We start from the raw sequence: 22,366 nt of genomic DNA on the forward strand, positions 1-22,366 counted from the left end.
AGAACTTGCATTAAATTTTCATTACATTGCGGTATCTGATCACTTTTGTAGAGTATGGCTAATGAAAGTTGAGACGATAACGCGGGAATTTCAATAAAAACCGCACCTGGCAATAAAATTACTATGAAATTAAATGACAGCTTATTTGATAGGAAAAAAAGTTGCCATATAAAAAGTTTTAAATAAATCTCAGTCTCAACTTTCATTAGCCATTCTCTATTCAGTTTACCTTAGTATAATCGGCAATGTTGTAAATTGCATGCTCGCTTAACAGCCATAACACACTATCGCACCGCAGACCTTGGTGCGTCGCAACCATAAATGAGAGCGAGAAACAGATATCTCTTGCTCGCTCTCACTTATGGGTGCGACGCACCAAAGTAGTCGCGGTGCGGTGCGATAGTGTGTTATCACTTAAGACTTGGCGTGCATTAAGCCCCTTCCACACTCGTGTTAGCGGCTTCGCGTATGTAGTACTAGTAGAAAACGGAGCGAAATTAATATCTGTTGGAGGAAATTTTCCGTCCGAAGCCTGTTCATTCGTGTGTAAGGTCGTTATCAGAACGACCGTTAAGGAAAGCGAGAAAGAGACATTTCGATCGGATCAAGGTCACGATCCTGTACTCCCGTCAAGGTTTTTGTACAGCCCCCTCCAGACTATGTGCGTGAATCGCAGACGAAGCCGCGAACGCGAGTGTGGAGTCGATTTCGCTGTCTGTGAAACGTGTTGCATCGCGGACGAGTGTGGAGGGGGGCTTACTATCGAACCTAATCAAAAACTTGGCACAATTGTATAAAAACTTGGATATCAACAGTAGCGGTACATCACTATAAATTCGTAGAAAAAAAAAACAATGTAATGTCTACGGTAATGTCAAAATTAAAAAAAAAATATATATATATATATATATATATAAAAAATTTGTCAATGGCCGCTTCGCTTCGAGAGGAGCGTCCCGGATTTATTAATATTTATGCAAAATTTAATAATAATAATTAGTAGATTTTAAAGTATTAGTAGTTGTAGTCAGTTATTGCCAGTGCCTTATACGTTACATAATGGAGGAGTTACACTCGTGTAGCTGTTGCCTGGTGCGGCCGCCCGAGAAGGGTCTTAAGGTTATGTATAAACATGTCGACAAAACAGAGATATATTACGACATGCTGAGAGACTGCTTTAATATAAATGTAAGTAAACAACTTCAAAATCATTTATTAATATTGTTAAGAACATTAATGTTGTAACATTATTGACGATAAAACCTTTCGTCTGTTTGTTAACTAAACAAGGTTAGGTATCTTGGCCAAACCATTTGCATTATTTTGTTCTATACGGCTAGAACATGTTTTGAACTCACGATTTTACGGCACCAGACGCAATTGGATGATGGGATAAGATAGACTTTGTGGTAGCCTTAGATTTGGCTACGAGTTTTAATCTATAGGGAGGCAGGTGCATTAGGCGGGTCCTCATAGAATGAGGGCGAGGCACGCCTCCACCGAACGTGATATTCATAATTTCATGCAAAAGTTTTAATAATCACCATTAGTACCAATCAAATTAAGTAGTTACCTAATTATAATGTCAACTTTTAGCTCGGCATGGGAAATGACGAGTGTGGTATCTGCGAAGTGTGCGTGGGGCGGCTGCGGGACGCGAGCGACTTCAAGCTGCAAGTGCAGCGTTGCCAGACCGAGCTGCAGGCGCGGCTCAAGGGAGTGATCACTGCTAGTAAGTTATCACGCTATCATTTTGCGTAGTTTGGAGCTATGTTGATTTGTGTAAAGCCCCGTCTCCATATCGCGCGGCAAGCTATATGGTTTGCCGCGCGATATGGAGACGGAGCTTAAGATGTCCCCCAATATGTATTTATTTACACATTCTAGACTTAACTAAAACACTTTGTAGCTATTTTACCATGTTCAATCTACCAGTATGTCCTCTCTGAATAATTACACCATTTATAGTATGTTTTTATTGCCTGTCCGTGTATTATCTTTCCAGGATAATGGTTGTATCATTTTATTTGTAGAAATTTGTGGCATCCCTGCCACACTCATAGCCCTGGCGATAAATCGACAAGAGTTGCGAATTAGTTACCTATTCGCATGTGGCCCTTTACATTTTCGACATACTCGTAGGCACGTAAAGTTCTTATGACCGTGCGGTAAAGGAGTAGTAAATATCGAATTATTTATTTATTTGTTCTTTCATAAAGCTAACGAGACTGCTTCGCATGAACCCTAGTTCATCAAGGATGAACTTGAAATTACTGAATGAGTTTGGGCTTGTGCACAAATCACGCGAGGTTCGTTAGGGGATGGGGGGTCACGAAAAAATCACAAAAGATCACGTTGGGGGAGGGGGGGTATAAGAAGACCTCACGTGTATTTTTCTACAGTGAACGAAAACGAACGAAAGGGGGGGTGTCAAAAAGTAGCCGAAAACAACTCGCGTGCTTTGTGCACAACCCCTTTCTAATGTTAGATATTTTTGTACAGGCAACAAGTTAAAAATCAAGTTGGAAAAAGCTCCTGAAGATGAAACAAAAATTATACGTGAGTATTATCGTTGTAAAATATTTCATCATTCTAGAGTTCTTTTATTCTCTAAACTCTAAAGCATATTTTCTTAAAGAAAAGGTGATCTCAAGGCCGGTCTATTTTTTTCATTTATTTATTGCGATATACAAGCTCATACAGCGAACAATAGCTCTTATTTACTCTTAGTTTTATTGTACACATTTTAAAATATGGAGTATTTGGGCGTTTTTTTTTAAGTTGTCCCCTACACTTTTTTTTCAAATTTGGGATTTTTTATGTTATTTCTACTCAGAATCACGAGCTCTTTCTATCCTTATAGGAGAAAAAAGTGTCCCAAAATTTCCATACATTTTTCGATCTTTCCATTCCGCGACCGCCATACAAAGTCTATGAAAAATGGTGACGGAATGGAAATAAAAACCTTAGGACACTTTTTTTCTCCTATTAGGATAGAAAGAGCTCGTGATTCTGAGTAGAAATAACATAAAAAATCCCAAATTTAAAAAAAAGTGTAGGGGACAACTTAAAAAAAACGCCTATTTCATTTCACGAAGTCGGCAAACATGTTTCTTATTATGAGGTTTTTCAGCCATAATATTCGAACTTTAAGATACGTCCAATAAAAGATATAGAAAACGATATGCAGCGGATATGTCAGTCAAAGAGAATATAATCACTACGTTTTAAGAGACGGGACTTCCATACTAGTCACCTGAAATTCTGAGTAGTATGAAGCGTATGCTAGAATCCTGTACCAATAGGACAGAAATTATGACAGCTTGATGACAGCAGATGTGGACGGCACTGCTGCCAACAAGAGCAACAAAAAGGGATGTGCTTCACACACTGTTAGATATTTTTATCTTCATTACCCGTCACTTGAACCCATCTTTTACACCTGGAAAGGAGCAATTTTTTTCGATATTAATAGAAATATATTATACTCGGGTTATTTTAGTCAAGTAGTGTTTTTGCTCGTCTCTTTCTATTTATATATACCCATGGCAAGGGAAACCAAAACATTTTTCAATAACATGGACCTAAGAACTGGTCAGAAAAAATATCGATATTATCTGGGTACTTACCGCACTAACTTTTACAATGATATTATTTTATTCCAGAATTTCTTTTAATTTCTAAAGAAACATGCGTTATGTGTTTTATGTAGAAAAACAAATCTATTTTTGAACTTACCTATCTTCATCCAATGGAAATTTAGCCATAAATGTTCGTTTTTGACCACCAACCACCAACACGACCGGCCTTTAAACCGCAAGTCTCACACGTTTTGTAGTGCATATTTGCTTTAGATCACATAATAGGTACACATTCACGGGCTCAAACCAAGTTATGGTCGTAACTGTTACGTCAAATCAGTAAATATCAACAGATTTTAAACACAAAAATGCACGATTCAAAAAGCCCGGCGAACAGTAAACATAAATCATGGCGGACAATGGCGGATGTGAAGGTAAGTGAGAAAGGGATGCCGCTGTTAGAGCAAGATATATATATATCCGCCATACCAGCTAGCTTAAACTTCATACAACGATTTTTATAAGGAGACTTTCGCCAGACTGATGTCAGTGTCAAACTATCTTTTATTTGCCGTTTTATTTTACTTATCCTAAAGTTCGAATATGGCTGCTAGAGTCTAATTTTCTTTTGATGTGCAATAAAAAAAAGTTTTGAAATTTATTTTTTTAAGAAACCAATTTTTTTAATTATAAAATATAACATATATTTACGTTTGTTCAAGTATTGATAAGTATTATTTTGCTGCAGGCGATATCAAGGTGGAGAAGTCCGAGGTGGAGATGGCTGATGGCGAGGTCGTTTCAGGTATTGGATGTATACATACCGTACAGATAAATCGGGTGCTTTTATTACTACTAATACTTCACTATGGACGACCACGTCAATGGCACGTTTTATCATTTACGACCCGCTCCGGCTTCGCACGGGTTAACAAATTATACATAAACCTTCCTCTTGAATCACTCTATCTATTTAAAAAAACGGCATGAAAGACCGTTGCGTAGTTTTAAAGATCTAAGCATACATAGGGATAGACAGAAAGCGGCAAGCGACTTTGTTTTATACTATGTAGTAATCATCATTCAGAAGGGGCGTACATGTTTGAGATTGAAATTGTATACTTTTACAGTATGTGATCTGTCCTGTGATGTTTCCTGATTTTTCAAAGACAGCTCGACTGATAACTTTTTTTGTTTGAAAGTGAAATTGCAAATCAAGATAACAAAATATGTAGAGTAAACAATACTTTGGTACTCTTGGTTGTTAAATCGGGGCTTTATTTTGAATAATTTTATCATTCTTATTTCCAGTTTCAGTGGCCCTACAAGAGGGACTGCCAGCACATTCAGCGGAACCAGTTGTTACTACGTCCAACCCCAGTCCTGCGCCCGATCCGGTCCTCACCAACCTCGACAGTTCCGAGATGGCTCCGGCTTCCAGCCACCTTATAGTACACTCGTGCGACATATGCCAAAAAACGTTCCACGAACCAAATGCCAAATCCAAACTTGTCATCCATCGCCGCTCACACACGGGGGAGAAGCCTTACGCATGCAACGTATGCGATAAAAGATTCATACAAAAAAGTCGCTTAAATACTCATTACGCACTCCACCTGGGGAAATTCAAATTCTCCTGCGAAGTATGTAATGAGCGATTTCTACATAAAAACCAATGGATCGTACATATGCGGATCCATACTGGTGAAAGACCGTACGCGTGTGATATGTGCAATAAAAAATATAGAGCTAGAAGCCACTTAGCTTTTCATAGAAAAAAAAAACATTTCGATTCTGATCCTGTGGACAAAAAGTACGGTTGCGATATTTGCGGGAAACGGTTTGCACTGCAAGGGAATTTATTTAATCACATCAAACTACACGATAAAAAGGATAAGGAAGAAAAAGTAGGAAAGCAAGTTGTCCCAAAACCATACGAGTGTGAAATATGTCACAAACGATTTGCATCAGTAGGTATCTTAAAAAATCATAAAGAAATACATACTGAAGAAACACCGTTCGAATGCGAAACATGTCATAAGAAATTCCGGGTGAAGAAGTATTTAGAAATGCACGTAAAGGTGCACGGAAACACGAAGCAACACGCCTGTGAAGTTTGTGGTCAACAATTTACGCACCGGTCGAGTTTTAAACGTCATATTAAAATACACACCGGTGAGAAACGCTTTTCCTGCGAAATATGTCACAAACAATTCGGACGCACAACAACTTTGCGAGACCACATGCTTATACATAGCGGACTTAAGCTACACTCGTGTACAGTGTGCAATAAGCAATTTAGACAAAAGACGACTTTAGATATTCATGTGCGTCGACTGCACACCGACGTGCGACCATATCCTTGCGATGTTTGTAAAAAAGGATTCGCTGAACTATCCACATTGAAATTCCATTATAGAACGCATACTGGAGAGAAACCGTACGTTTGTGAAATCTGTCAAATGAAATTTGCTCGACCTGATGGTCTCAGGAAACATCTCATGCGAATTCATAAAGAGAAACCAAATAAATAGATTTGTGGTAATAAAATAATGAGTATATTAATGGACATTCCAGTCATTAAATTGTACAACGGGACTTAATCGCGTATCTAAATTTTTAAGATTTACCTCCGACGTTTCGAGGACGGCGTTGTCCCCGTGGTGGTGGATTGCCAGTCTTCTCCGAGACCACGGGGACAACGCCGTCCTCGAAACGTCGGAGGTAAATCTTAAAATTTAGATACGCGATTAAGTCCCGTTGTACAATTTAATAATGTGTAATAATCGTGAAAGTTTAAATCAGTGACATTCCAGTCAGTCTATCTATTGCAAATACACTGGATGTGGCCACTAATAAGTTAATAATTTAGGGTTTTTTAAATATATAAATAATAAATAAATAAAAAAGTTTATTTACATTCACAATAATCATCTTAAAGTTAGCCATATATTAAACTAGTTTTATGTTTAGGTAAGTATCTGCAAATTAACCCATGTTCTAAGTGTTTTATTGGCAGAAGTTGTGGACCAGGATCCGGATCTATTTGAAGCTAAACTGGATACATACAAAACTAGAAGCCAGTATAGAAACAAATTAAAAATACCAAACTCTAAATTAGCCATCTATAGAAACGGGCCCCACTTTGTATGTATCCAAGTAGTAAACAAAATACCCGATGAGATCAAATTAGAACCAAATGACAAACTGTTTCACAAAAAATAAAAAACTTTGCTCATACATAAATGTTACTACTCAGTGGGCGAGTTTTTGAACGATGAAACCTTATAGTAATTAATGTAATAAACAATTGACATTTTATCTAAAACCTAAATTATTTGACACTAATAACCTATACGAATTTTATTTAATTTTATACGAAATTTGCTCTGACTAATTACTAATTATACATAAATTCAAATATTATACATAATAGCATGCATGGCCTGTAATATAATTTAGTATTAAGCTAGATATAAGACAATTTGTGTGCCCTAACGGGGTGTCATGGAAGCTTCCTGAATAATTGTAACAACATCCTATGTACATGACTATACAAATAAACATCTTATCTTACCACTGTGTTGTTTGAATACAGTCTAAACAGTCTTATTATTTTAAAAAGTTAATAGAGACAAACCAAAGAAAGTCTGCAGCGCTAGATTAAAAGTAGTTTTTAAAAATCAGTATGCGACAACACCACAGAAAATGGATGAAATAGTCTTGATACTTGTGAAATTTCTACCATATTTACCGTCTATGAAAAAATTAAGCTGTATGCACAGCTTAATTTTTATGGTAAAATAAATTTCATTCCAACAATAGATGTCACTATTAATATGTAGACATATACTAATATTGATAAATAATATTGGGAGAATGTGACATTTGGCTTCATCAAAACTAATAAGCTTTTGTAATATCCGCGACGGCGGTAAATAGCAGGGATGTTGCGAACATCCGCATCCGCAACCGCGGAACATCCGCGTTATTTTCAACATCCGCATCCGCATAAAATCGATGCGGAGCTTATGCGGATGCGGATGTCGAACAAGTCGGTACAGGAACGTCTTAGTGGCGGCGTAAGTGCTAGGTAATTTCGTCATTACCTATAACGAAATCGTCTAGATCCAGAAAAGTCGGCGAAGTTACTGTTTATTAAATATAACGCACCTATATTCTTGCTCAAATACTAAACGTTTGGTTTTTTTAATAAAAAAATACTAAAAATGTAATATTTGACGTTTTCTAAGTACCTAATCTTGACATCCGCATCCGCATCCGCATCCGCGGATGTGAGCCCTTAAAAATCCGCATCCGCATCCGCATCCGCGGATGTCAAAAAATCTGCATCCGCAACATCCCTGGTAAATAGGTACAGAGGGCCTACCGCGAACACCGAAGTTCTCAATATGCGAGCATCTTTCTCTTTTACTCCCATTAAGGCGTAATTAGATTGACAGAGAAATTGCCCGCAATTTGCGAACTAAAGTTTTCGGAAAAACGAAATAAACCATTAAAACAATATACATATATTAAAAATTAATTTTAGCTTTAACTAGTAGGTACCCATGCCGTGAGCATAAGCATGGAGGTTGTGGGTTCGAGCTCAAAACCCGGCTAGTACCAATGAGTTTCTCGAAATGTTAGAGGAAGTTCATAAGTATGCCTATACCTATTAGGTGTGTTCAATTTGCTGTGAAACCTTTGTCTAAACCAAAATTATATTATCTAAGTAGGTACATATGGTGAAGTATTAAGATGTTTCATTCCACTTACCCGTCATCAACTCCAAATTTTGTAAACATTGTCGTTTTTCAGCTTGAATCGCCTCGTGCTGACTTTTTACAAGTGTAAAATTATTCGTCATGCGGAAAAGTAACTCCCGCACGCCGGTTTTGTAAGGTTTCACCATGTTTATTCCGTTCATCACAAAACACAATGAATATTTAAACGATTTTGACAAACACAAACCATAGTGCATGACGTTTACTGACTGCTTAAAAAACATTGCCATATGTAGTTTTTTAATTCGATGTCAAATTATTGCGCTGCAGACTTTCTTTGGTTTGTCTCTATAATTTTATTTAAATAATTAAGTCTCATATTTTAATTGTAATTCCAAACCACAGATTATATAAGTTCTTACGTCCAAAGTAAAGCTCAATAAACATATTTTTTGCATTTCGAGTTTCTAAATTATTTTTCTAACGATCCCTTAGATATAGTGTGTCAAAGGACTGTCTTATTTCAAACATAGACAGAGAGAGTCATACTATCTTTGTCTTACACTAGTACTAGCACCCAAAAGAAAAGGATGAGTATAGATTTATTGCCTTATTCAACTGACATATGTTATTAAATATTTTTATGGTTATTACTCTTTATAAAGAAAAATTGACATAATATATATTTCATATTTATATTTATTGTGAATTACTACCCTGACGATCCTTTTTGGGAGATAAAATATTAAATTATATAATGGTTTATGGAATTCTTGCATGTTAGTTTTTAGTTTTTGACGATTGTAATGTAAATTCTTATAATTTTGGCTTAGGCCAAGTTGTACTGTAATTTATTTCATGAAATAAATAATCTAATCTAATAGTTTTTTTTGTTCCTATTTACTGACAAATTGGTTTGACCATCTATATTCTATAAGCATAGACTAGGAATCCTCTAGACGGAGTTTAGAGCAATTATTTCATGAAACCGATGCTGCCAAAAATACGGGGGTGCGGGGGGACGAGGTGAGCGAATCCCGTGCCGTGATTGGTCCGTTCAAAGACACGGGATTCTGACACTTTGACTCGAAGATGGAGTAAAACTATCGTATATAGTGGCAGAGGGGGTAGCGTTACTATGCTCGGTCTAGAGGATGTCTTGTCTGTGTCTATAAGTACCGGTTTTAGGTCATCTTAACACGTTCCCTGTGCATGACGTATCATATGTACCCTAAAATGCTACACATATGATACATGCACAGGGAATGTGTTAAAATTTATAGCCAAGTTTATTGATGGCTGTGTAAGTGAGGTGTGCATATTTGCATATTTTATCTTATCCAAGTTAATAGACATCACAGACAATCCAACCTCTAGACATAGCATAGTCGCGCTACCCCCTCTGCCACACATACGGTAGCGTTACTCCATCTTCGAGTCAATCCCGTGCCGTGATTGGTCCGTGTCTTTGAACGGACCAATCACGGCACGGGATTCGCTCACCTCGTCCCCCCGCACCCCCGTATTTTTGGCAGTATCGGTTTCATGAAAGAATTGGCCTAAGCTCAGTCTAGAGGTTGGATTGTCAGTGATAGACATAAAACATTCATATTCTAGACCCGTCAACATGCTGTTCAGTTTATAAGCTGCGCGACACAGATAACTATTTTATCAAGTAGAGCGAGTGCTCCAATATCCTAAAGATTTGTTGAGGGCATGAATGACAAACATGGTTTGGTTAGTTTGTATGCGGATGGCACGACAGGCGTGTCATCAAAGTTTTTAACGTGTGGCGTACGACACGATAGGCGTGCCATCCGCAACGAATACTGGAATCGCCACCACAGTCAAAAGTTATCGAAAATGGAACACGCAACGAAATCCTTAACTTGCCTATTGCGCTTAACATGCTGATGGGACGATAGCTGGTGGGTATGTTGGCAGGATTCCCGGGTTTATGGATGCCAATTACAGTTGCACATATTATACCATGACAGTTGCATAGGTACTCCAAGTTGGAGAATGCTCTGATTGAATTTAAGAAATAATATTTGGGAGACCGCGCTTTGCTCGGAAAACATAATAACTCAAAAATGCGCATTTTTCTAAAGATCAGACATAGCTAGATCGATTTTTCGCCCTCGATATAGCAAATTCCATCAGTTTCCGAGATCCCCGAAATACATAAATATACAAGAATTCGAAGAATAGCATCGGTCGCAGACGTTTCTGCTTGTAAAAAATTAAATTATACAAGAATTGCTCGTTTTTAATGGTATAAAATTCGAACTTTAATAGGCAAGATGATTTTTCTCTACCACCAGCTTGGGATCCAGTAGTATATCTAATAACGGAACAAGCAAAACATAGGACTGTGAGACTATAGTGTTGAATTATGTAGACATTTTAGTATATTTACGTGTAGTAGTGTTACCTTCTTAAAATAGTTGTTATGCAGCTGCTTCCCTCCTTCCTTGGGGAGCTCCAGGGTCACGAAAAACTTAGCATATGTGGTCGTGGTTTAGAGTTTGGCTTGTACATTTTGTGGCATGGCATGCAAGTATTAGAAGGCCTTGCTCTCTGATACTTTGAATGGCGTGATCTATTTATTCCGAAAGAGTCTTTATATCGTTCATCGTCCGTGAGGTCCTGAACTGTTCAAAATATTGGAAGAAAATAGCTATACCACCGCCACTTATTTTCAGTATTTTATATCCTCATGGATGGTGTTTCTTCCAGTTTTTATTGTGTTTGAACCTTTTCAAAGCCATATTGTCAGTATTTCCATTAAACGTGGTCTTTAATTTTGTGGAATACAAAAAACGCGTTCGATTTTTTTAAATCCTTTTACTTAGTAGTACAAAATCGTATAATACGTCTATAAGGGTATATATAATTAAAAGATAAATATATATACTATTGTTTTTATTACAATACAGTTAATACAATATTAAGAGATAACATTTGAATATGCATAAATTTATTAAATTTAAATACAAGAATACTACTTCAATTCAGTAAGGGTTATTATATTCTTTTAATTTAACAAACTTTGAAGGTTTCTCATGATGAACACTTATAAGATGTTTCTTAACTCCATTATGGCGCTGAAACTTCTTATAGCATATCTCGCAAGCATACGGTCTCTCACCAGTGTGCACCCGATAATGCGCTTTCAATTCAGCAAGTACTGGAAAAGCCTTTTTGCAAACATCACAACAATGTGGCCTGATGTCTGAATGCATTCGTCGGATATGAACCGTTAAGGCAGATTTATGTCTGAACTGTTGGCCACATACTTCGCAAGCGTGTTGTTTAAAGCTCTCATGCACCTTCATGTGGTCTTCTAAATACTTCTTCATCCGAAATGTCTTATAGCACACTTCACACTCAAAAGGTTTTTCTTCATTATGTATTTCTCTATGGTTTTTTAAGATACCTTTGGTTGAAAACCGTTTGCTACATATTTCACACATAAAAGTTTTGAGATCTTCCTTCCTCCCTTCCTTAATAGCTTTTTCTTCCCTTTCCTTCTCAGCGTGTTTATTCATATGTTTACTTAATGTTCCCTGTAGTGCAAATCGTTTCCCACAAATATCGCAACAAAACTGTTTGTCCATTATTTGTTTATGTTGTGCTAATAAATGATTTTTTAAGCCACATCTATATGGGAACTTCCTTTGGCATATCTCGCAGGTATAAGGCTTTTCACCAGTGTGTACACGCATGTGTATGCTCATAGCGTCTTTATGTAGGAATCGTTTATTACACACATCGCACGGGAATCTATAGTCATTGGAGTGAATTCTTGCATGAAGTCTTAAAGCGCTTTTTGATGTATATCGTTTATTGCATTCTTCACATTTAAAAGGTTTTCCCCCCGTGTGATCGTACTTATGGATATCTAATGCAGACTGCGTCTTGAATTTCCTATCGCAAGTTTCACAGGCGAATGGATAATCACCAGGGTGATTTTTTAAATGAGTGTTTAAATAATTTTGTTCAGCAAATTGTTTTTTGCATATATCACATGGGAAATACTTATGTTCGGTGGATACTTGATTTTTAGATTCTTCTGCACACTCTGTTTTGCATACTGTTATTTCTCCGGGCTCTACACGACTAGGATCATATTTCGAATGATTTTTTTTGTGAACGGTTAAGTGTCCTTTTTGTTTGAATGTTTTGTTGCATATTTCACACGAGTACGGTCTTTCACCAGTGTGTATCCGCATATGTACAACCCATTGGTTTTTTTGCGTGAATCTCGTGTCGCATTGTTCGCAAGAGAATTTGAACTTCCCAATATGGTATGCGTAGTGACTATTTAAGTGGCTCTTTTGTGCGAATCTTTTGTTGCATACATTGCACGAGTACGGTTTCTCTCCAGTGTGGGTGCGGCGGTGGATTATGAGTTTAGTTTTTGCATTAGGGTTTTTGAATGTTTTGTGGCATGTGTCGCACTCGTGCACTTTAGTGCGGCTAGACGCCGGAGCCGGCTCGGTGGCGTCGAGGTTGGTGAGGGTCGGGTCTGACGCAAAAGAGATGCGGTTAGACGCGGCAGGAACAGGTTGCGCTGAAGGCGCGGGTGGGCCGCCGTAAATGGCCACTGGAATGATAAAAAATAATTACAACTTCACAGCTGGTAGTATCCAAAATCCAAATTAAAAAGCCTTAAGGTTCCGTCACACGGGCGCGTTACCCCGGGCGTGAGCGTTTTATATGTAAAAGCGGCGCGCCCCGCTCACGCCCCGCCCTGAAAACGCGCCTGTGTGACGGAACCTTTACGTGGTCATGTTAAATGATTGGCGATTCGAAAAATCTGTCAATATAATCATTTTATAAGGATAAATTGATAGAAAAGCAGACATAATAATTTAAGTTTTACAATGTGTTTAAATAAAATTATTGTGCTGTAAACTGTAAAATTTAACGCAGTAGTTACGTTTTTTTTATTTCACCGTATGAGAGATGCCATACAAATATCTGTACACACCTGACACGACCTCGCCGTCAGCCATCTCCACCTCGGACTTCTCCAGCTTGATGTTGTCTGCAACAACAACAACGCACACAACACTACATTCAACACTCGACCTTTAACCCTTAATATTAATACAAATTAAATACCTCCAATGAAATTTAAATTGTTATTAAATGGAAATGAGTTGCTTTCATTTTATTCAATTTCAAAACGAAACAAATTCATAAATCATATGTATATATATTATATAAAATGCAGAGATGTGAAAAATACTTTATAAAAAGTATTTAAATACAAAATACAAATACTTCCTTGATATACTGTTTCAAATGCAAAATACAAAATAGTTTTTGAATTTGTATTTAAAATACAAAATACGAAATAGGTATTTTCAAAATACTTTTTAAAAATACAAATACTTTGCGATAAAAGGTACTCTGAATAGTGAATACCTAGTCTGAATTAAAAAGTATACTCAGAATATCCGAATTGAAAAGACTCTATTCATTCTTTGAAAACAGTGTGTCAATCAGTCCTCTATCTAAAGTGCAAATTTCTAGTTGTTTGCTCATATTAACCGGAAGGATGGATGGATGATGGTTTATAACGGACAATTTTTAAAAGCATTAATTTAGATTTGTAATGTTTTACAGCTAGTATAATGCCTCTCGTTAGTGTGATGAAAACGTCTCGTTTGTGCAGAAAAGTTTCATCAGGGCAGAAAAGTTTGTTCTCCTCTCGTACATTGAAACCCTCGCAACACTCAAGATTCCACTTTTCCAATATTATTGTTCTTCACTCATTGACAATTCAATTAACCCACGTGCAATTTTCCCCAATGCAGTTCCGGTACTTACATTTATATTATCGACACACGATGCGCGGCTCTAACGTTACGCTTAAAAAAGTTTACGTACGGACAAGCGCTTACGCCGTTGACCTAGAGACTATTATTACTTAATCCGCGCGGAAACAGTCCTTGTCGGTCTGCACTGCGGACAGTCCATGCGCGCCGTTGTCTTGTATAAACGACTTCTTGTGCAGCCTAGTGCGGTGATATTACGTCATGAATCGATATTGTTTAGTGGTTGTTTTTAATGATAAAGACCTTTATTTTTAACATTATCGTGTGTAAAAAATATGTAAATTTTTGGCATTTTCGAAATAAATTAAAGTTGGATAAGAACAAAGCCAAATTGAGAAGATTTTTACCATAAATTGTAAATATCGATATCACTATTTGCAATCCCTAAACTTTTTATTAGTTGTTTACTTAAAATTTGCTCTGGCGTGTGAGTGAGCGTCTTTGCGGACTAGGTCCGGCGGCCAAAAGGTTAACCACTCGCTACGCTTGTGGTCATGTGCGACGTTACTAAACAGATTCAACAGTATGAGAGAGTTGCCAGGATTGTAACATCAGAAGAGATTGTAACTCCTACCTACATTACCTAATACTATAAAGTATTTTGTATTTTGAAAATAGAAAATAGGTCCCAAAAACTATTTCAAATAAAATACAAAATACTTTTCTTCAAAAGGTATTTAAATAAAAAATACAAAATAGGTATTTTGCATTTAGTATTTGCATTTTAAATACAAGTATTTCAAATAAGTCACATCTCTGATAAAATGTCATTCAAAAGAACTATGTAAACAAACCACCATACTAAAATTGACACTGAATGTCAATATACTAGTAAGTTTTGTTTACATAGTTAGCAAGTTCTATTGAATGACACTTTATATATATATATATATATGTAGATCAATTATTGTACGACTAATATACTCACTTATTGTTTCATCTGCAGTAGCTTTCTCAAACTTTATTTTCAATTTGTCACCTGCGACAAAAAAAGGATGGTTCAAGCCTCGTAAGTCCCGGCGTACTTTTACAAGTTGTATAAATAATCTTACTGGCAGTAAGCACTCCCTTGAGCCGCGCGTGCAGCTGGGCCTGGCTGCGCTGCACTTGCAGCTTGAAGTCGCTCGCATCCCGCAGCCGCCCCACGCACACCTCGCAGATACCACACTCCTCATTCCCAATACCGAGCTGCAAGTTACAGCATAATAAAATTAATGACTTGCCATATCTTATCTAAGACGAAAAACAATCACTTAAATTCAAAACATAGTATGCATATTCGCTAACTTCCAGTGATCCGAATTTTCCAGTAATTCGGCTCTCCTGGATCACCATTAGTGCCGAATTAGTGATATTGTACTGTAGCCTAGAAAAAATCTATAACAGTAAGAGCATTTTTTGTATTTTTATATTATTATTTTTTACATCGATAATCTGTCCGTGATCTGGGTTCTAGCAGAATTATCAGTGCTTTACCCGAAAGAGTGGAGCGTATTAATGAGTGGAGCCAGAACCCTTTTGTTTTGCTGCAACGCACATAGCACATTTATTGATACATCTTGTTCCTGATTTTAGTTTTAGTTTGATATTGTTATATATTGTTTCTGTTTTTTCTGTCAATGTGTGTATTGTGGCAAGCTAATAAATGGTTTATCTATCTATCATTTGAGCAACAGATAAAGTACATTATCATTGAACTTACATTTATATCGAAGCAGTCTTTCAGCATTTCATAATATATCTCTGTTTTGCCGAGATGTTTATACAACGTCCTGAGGCCCTTCTCCGGAGGCCGCACTAAGCAACAACTGCACGAGTGTAACTCCTCCATTATAAAACACTGGCAAATGTACACTTTAAGACCAATTCTGTGTCTATTGAATATAGCGGCCACATATCGATCGGAAAATATTTTTTTTTTTTTTTTTTTTTTAAATGGCGTTTATTACAGTAGCCAGTGTCATGTCGATATGTATATAAAGTCCGTCAACCAAATCTTGTCAGTAGTAAAAGGCGGCAAATTTGAAAAATCGCGGGTTAGCAACACTGTGTTCGAATAATTCCAAAATGCGTGTCATCTGTGTTTTATCTGTGGAATGTGGATCGTGATGGGATCGTGAATGACAGCCGTCACCTTATTTGTTTTCATTTGGTTTTCATTCTGAATCGTTTCTGTTTCAAGAGATATTTCTGCTGTCACCATTAAATACCAATACATTAAATAAGAATAAGCAAAGCTAAGGGGCCTACAATGTACAATCATGCTCGTTCATGGTAAACATGACTAAAAATTGAGTTTATGACAAGTACGTACTGGAAGGACTCTTCCGAACTTTTAAGATTATGTTCAGTTTTTTTGTTTTAGGGTTAAAAGGCATAAATAAAATTAAAACGTATGCCTAAATCTATCCAACAAGACCATAAATTGTGTCCTGGAAACCGTCCATAGGCCCACATGTCTAATATTTTCAGCAATCAGTTGTGACTATTTACAAAGATGCAATAGAATACTACAGAGTATTATGCTTGGTTGAAGTGACCCGGTAACATTGGTAACTTCATTATATTTTTTCAATTAATGACCTGAATTATAGTGTAAGCTAAAGTGACCCTTATCTTATTTCTTATTTACCTTTAAATTAAATAAACACCCAAATATCAGTTGTTTTATTTTTAATATGTAATCCTATTGTACAATATATACCAATCAAAAAAATTACACAGGTATGTCATATTCATCCAGAAGAGTACACTAATTTACATTAACAAGTGGCATATTATATTGTAAATAACAAATATATGCACTATCTAATTATCTGCATTTTGATATGATTTTATTTTAGTAAACTTAGAAGTGAGAAGACATAGATAGGGAACAAAGAGAATATAAGCACTACGATAGTTCAAATTTGTTCATCATTTTGATTAACATTGGTTTAACATCGCTTTTAAATTGTCCGTCCATGTTTCAAATTTTTTCAATAAACCGCGAGTGACAATTTGAATTGACGTACGCAGGGCGCGCTCAGCGGAAAAAAAAATCTTTTGGTTCGATGTACATTGCTGCTTTTCTTAGCGCAATACTGCTCTTTGAGTGTTGCCCTACTTTAGTTTGCTTTACATTGCTACTGACAAGATTTGGTTGACGGACTATAAATCGAAAATTTAGGAATTATAGATGGTCAACCAAATCTTGTCAGTAGAAAAAGGCGCGATATTCAAATTTTCTATGGGACGATATCCCTTCGCGCCTACATTTTTCAAATTTGCCGCCTTTTTCTACTGTCAAGATCTGGTTGACCAAGTATATAATGAGATAATTAATAATAGTTGCTGATTTCAAAAATGGTATATATCAAAGTTTCAATTTATTAAGTTCACAGAAAGAAGCTAGAGCTAAAAATATAAATTTGTCCTTGGATTTAATCAATTGTATAATAGAAGTAGGTAAGGAAACTTTAAGGTGAAAAAGATCCGTATAAAGATAATCATGATTATATAAAGGGCATGCAAGAAAAATGTGATTTAAGTCACCTTCCTCCTGCCCACATTCGCACAGCGAGGAGTCTCGACTATGGATTTTTTTCAGATGGACAGGAGAACAGCAATGGCCCAGTCTCATTCGAATAATTATGGAACAGAACTGTTTTGGGATAAAAATCCTTGAGAACCAAGGTTTTCTTGGTACATCAGGTTGTACAAGGTAATAAGATTTGGTTCGGGATCGATTAGCGGCAGTCCACTTGGCCGACCAGGCTTGGAAAAGCCAACTAGAGGCCAGAGGGACTAAATCATAACAGTAGTTCCTGAAAGGCGTTTTGTCACCGCAAACCACGGCTTCCTTAGCTACCCGATCAGCTCGTTCATTCCCTGAGACCCCTGAGTGGCCCGGAACCCAGATCAAGGCAACCTCAAACCCCCTTTTTTTACAAATTAGAAGATTCTCCTTAATTTGGAGGATAATTGGGTTGTGGAATTTGGACGAAAACGGGTTAGATAGTAGTGCTTGTAGACAACTACGGGAATCTGAAAAGATGATAGCTTTCTTAAGTTTGAAAAGAATAATAAACTTCACACTCTCCAAAATGCCAATACATTCTCCAGTATATACAGACGTTTCAGGAGGGCATTTAATTTTTTGTACTATGTTATATTGAGAGTGGAAAACTCCTACTCCCACACAGCCAGTTGGTGATAATTTAGACGCATCACAGAATATAGTGTTCCAGTCATGCCATTCGCGCGTAAGGATCTGGCGGAGGTACTCATCTGCATGAGGATCATTATGACAAATGTCGAAGTTTAGAATAACGCGGGGCTGGTAAATGATAATCGCGTAGTTAAATTCATACAAAGGTAGTCGGCGGGTATGGTAAACTGGATCTTTGAGAGTTTGAAACTTTCTTAGGCTATTCACAAGACAGGGTAGGTCAAGACGATTAGGGGCAGACACTGCTTTAAGGTCATATAAACGGTGAATGATAGGATGATACGAGAATTGTAGCAATCGGAAAAAATAACTATCCGCTAAGAATTGACGGCGCAAAGCGAGGGGAGGCTCAACACACTCTACCTGCATAGCCTTGATTGGGCTAGACCTCATTGCACCCAAAATAATTCTTAGGGCTTTCGATTGGATTAGATCAAGTTTTTTCAATCCAGCTTTATTCCCTGGTACCAAGAGATGGGAGCCATAATCTAATATGCTTCGAACAGTAGCATTATAAATTAGTTTCAGGGAAGTAGGATGGGAACCCCACCAAACTCCCGCTAGGCATCTGAGAGTGTTAAGTCCACGTTCACATTTTTTAACTAAATATTCAAAGTGTAGGTCCCCGGTTAGTTTAGAATCTAAATTAATTCCTAAAAATTTGTAGGAGGGACGGAAGGGAATATTAGAATCGTTGATCGAAACATTCAAATTAGGCAGGGCTCTTTTACGAGAAAAAACGACTGCACAGCATTTAGAAGGAGACAGGGACAGACCATTAATAGAGAGCCAGTTATTTAAAGACTGAAGTGACATGTTGATAGACTCACTGGCAGAAACTAGGTTTTTATTTGAAGAGTAAATTAAAAGATCATCTGCATATTGGAGTACTTGGCAGTCAGAAATAGACCGCTCCAGGTCATGAGTGTAAAAATTGTACAGTAGGGGGCTCAGGACAGATCCCTGTGGTAATCCGCGCCAAACCAGTCTAGAAGGGTTGATGTGAGGGTCTTTGCCCCGGAATGTAACTTGCCTTTCGGAAAGTAGGTTACCCACAAGACAGGACAATCTCGCAGGTATTCTCAAATTACGGAGTTTTTCTCGGAGAATGGAAAGTTGAACATTGTCGTAGGCAGCCTCGACGTCCAAGAATACTGCAAGAACCGAAGCTTGTTTTGAAAAAGCTAGTCTTATATCCGTTGTGAAAATAGCCAAGCTATCAATTGTACTTTTACCTTTTCTAAAGCCATATTGAGATTTTCCTAACAATTCGTGGTTTTCAAGAAACCATTCCAATCTGTTCTTGATAAGATGCTCTAAAATCTTAGTTAGAACGGACGATAAGGCTATAGGTCGGTATGATTGTGGGTCATTTGGGTCCTTACCTGGTTTAAGAATGGGCATTATCAGTTGAGATTTCCAGGACCGAGGGGGCCGGCCCGAAAGCAAAATAGAGTTAATTAGGCCAAGGAAGTAATTAAGGAATCGGTCACCAGCTTTAGCAATAAACGAATAGGGAATACCATCATGTCCTGGGGCGGAGTCTTTTACCGCTCCCAACACATTCCTGAGCTCCACAAGTGAGAACAACTGATCTAGGGGGTCAGATGAATGGTTATTCAGCAAACCTATAGTAGAGTCAAGAACCCCAGGAACATATGGAGGAGCTATTTTGGTTAGAAAAGATTCAGCCCATTGTAAAGAATTTGGGTAAGGGCATTTACAAGGGTTATATGATCTTCTAAATTTTCTGATATTATTCCAAACAATTGTATCCGGGGTAGAGGGACTTAAAGAGGAACAGAATGATTTCCACCCTTCAGACTTCTTATTCTTAAGCAAGATTTTGGTATCCGTCATGGTTTTTTTCAGTGAATCAAAATTCTCATTTGACATATTTACAGCATACTCCCGCTCTGCTCTTTTTCTAGCCCTGATAGCCTTAGAGCAGTCACTGTCCCACCACGGGGGAGAAGCCAGTTTGCCAACAACTGTGTTTTTAAGGGGAAAGACCTTATCCGCAGACGACTTAATGGCTGCAATTAAGGCGTCGGAACAAAGCTCTATAGAGTGTGGAGTGATGGGAGGAAGATGTAACGTCTCATACTCTAGACGTTTTTTGTAACTATCCCAGTCGGCATTGTTGATATTATATATTAGAAGGGGATAGGTTATTGAGGGTCTTTTAGAGGAACCAAAAGGAAGACACAGTAAAATAGGGAAATGATCGCTTCCATAAGAGCTGTCCAGGACTTCCCAGGAAATTCGAGATGCAAGAGAAGGAGAGCAAAGCAAAGGGATAAGTCAACTGCACTAGCTGATTGATTAGGCAGAGAGCGTCGGGTGGGTGAACCCGAGTTTAGTAGGCATAAGTTGCATTTGTCCAATCTAGTAGAAACTGTTCTCCTAGAGCGTCATCTTTTTTCTCACAACCCCATAAAGCATGGTGGATATTAAAATCCCCAAGAACAATAATAGGTTGGGGGAGGGGTTCTATTAACTTCCTAAGAGACTTTAGGATGTTAGAAGAAGGATCAGGAATATAAAGGGATAAAAATGTAATGCCTTCCACACGAGCACAAGCTGCGTGGAAATTAGGGCTATTATTAGGCAGTGAAATAGGTAAGTAGGAAATATGGTCTCTAATGAAAAGGGCACTTCCAGCACAGCCATCAGCCCGGCAATCCATTAGAGAACAGTAACTGGGGATTTTGAAATTGGAGTTTTGCTTTAGCCATATTTCTGATATGGCCAAGATAGCTGGATTGTATTTATTGATAAGGTAAAGTAACTCTTGTTTTTTATTGTTGATACTGCGACTGTTCCACTGAAGTATTACTTGATCCATTATGCTTTAACAGAGATGAAATAAAAGGCGCTACGTGGGAAATCAAAGAAGGGTTAGCCAAAGGGCTGGCGGGAGAAAAAATTTTTACGAAGGAAGAAATCAACTTTATAATTTCTGTTCTGAAACTATGAAAATATTCTCTCCCGAGCCGTCCCGTTGAGTTTGACACTTGACAGTTTTTTTTTTTCTAAAATGACATTGTTGTAGTGCTGACTTTTTTCGATGTCCAAGCAGCCAAGTGCCAAAAATGTGCCAAGTTTTTTATATTCTTGTAAATAAAACTATAACAGACTGGCGTACCAAACCACTCATTTGGTGCGGTCCGAGGCCTAACCTATCGTCAAGGTGGTCAGACAGAATGGGATAGTCTTATGTATGTTGCAGTAGGAGTAGCAGCGTAAGCGCATGGAAAGCGCTATTATTGTTTGTCCTTGTCACAGTCTCACTTTTTTTTTATTCCCCACCGTAAATTAGATGCATGAATGGTTGAATTAATTTGTTGCTCAATGGTTGCTCCCATAACAAATAAATTCGACCAATCATAGCGTCGCATTGCGTAAGTTTTGTCCCTCACGGAGGCACGCGTACACCACTTCTATAGGATGCTACGGTACATTGTTGACTTGAAAATTGCGTTGTCGTAAAACTGGGTTAAAAGAACTAAAATTCGTATATGTGAATACAAAATTAGTGATGGAATCGATAAATCAGTGCCACTGCTGCCTGCAGCGGCCTTCGGCGAAAGATTTGAGAACGCCGTACACTCGTCTCGGTATAACGGAAATATACTCGGTCATGATCGAAGAATGCTTTGTAATAAAAGTAAGTAATGACATAAAGTAATGATACACAATAATTATTTCGTATGCCTTGTCCTGTATACACGCCAGACAATTTGGAATTTAATTTACAATTTAAATAATTCAATAGGAAGTATTTGATAAGGGCAGTATTTGATAATGGTTAGGTTAAGTTGTTTTATATACTACAGACAGACTACTTGCTTACTGTTATTATTTATTAGGTTCAACTAAGATCTATCAATATGTTATCATTACAAGTCCTAATTATGGTAGGGGAGCCCAAGAGGGGATTTAAGTAGTTACTACGTATCATCTTGCTACCTGTGAAGACCTTAACCCCTTTTAGCC

At 37.5% G+C, this 22,366-nt stretch overlaps 2 protein-coding genes across 2 annotated transcripts; one reads left to right on the forward strand and one right to left on the reverse strand.

Annotated features, from left to right (window-relative positions):
* Window positions 1-1,001: 1,001 nt before the first annotated feature.
* On the forward strand, window positions 1,002-9,987 carry LOC134659408 (gastrula zinc finger protein XlCGF57.1-like). Its single transcript, XM_063515052.1, has 5 exons — window positions 1,002-1,188; window positions 1,597-1,732; window positions 4,330-4,386; window positions 4,893-5,756; window positions 9,926-9,987. Exons 1-5 carry the CDS (start codon window positions 1,060-1,062, stop codon window positions 9,985-9,987), a joined length of 1,248 nt encoding a protein of 415 aa, XP_063371122.1. The 5' UTR covers window positions 1,002-1,059.
* Window positions 9,988-11,292: 1,305 nt separating this feature from the next.
* On the reverse strand, window positions 11,293-15,990 carry LOC134659667 (zinc finger protein 271-like). Its single transcript, XM_063515348.1, has 4 exons — window positions 15,860-15,990; window positions 15,210-15,345; window positions 13,305-13,361; window positions 11,293-12,917 (listed from the first exon to the last, which is right to left on the reverse strand). Exons 1-4 carry the CDS (start codon window positions 15,986-15,988, stop codon window positions 11,323-11,325), a joined length of 1,917 nt encoding a protein of 638 aa, XP_063371418.1. The 5' UTR covers window positions 15,989-15,990; the 3' UTR covers window positions 11,293-11,322.
* Between the last annotated feature and the right edge of the window lie 6,376 nt (window positions 15,991-22,366).

Source organism: Cydia amplana, chromosome 25 (genome assembly GCF_948474715.1).
Source record: "Cydia amplana chromosome 25, ilCydAmpl1.1, whole genome shotgun sequence".
Taxonomy (NCBI): domain Eukaryota; kingdom Metazoa; phylum Arthropoda; class Insecta; order Lepidoptera; family Tortricidae; genus Cydia; species Cydia amplana.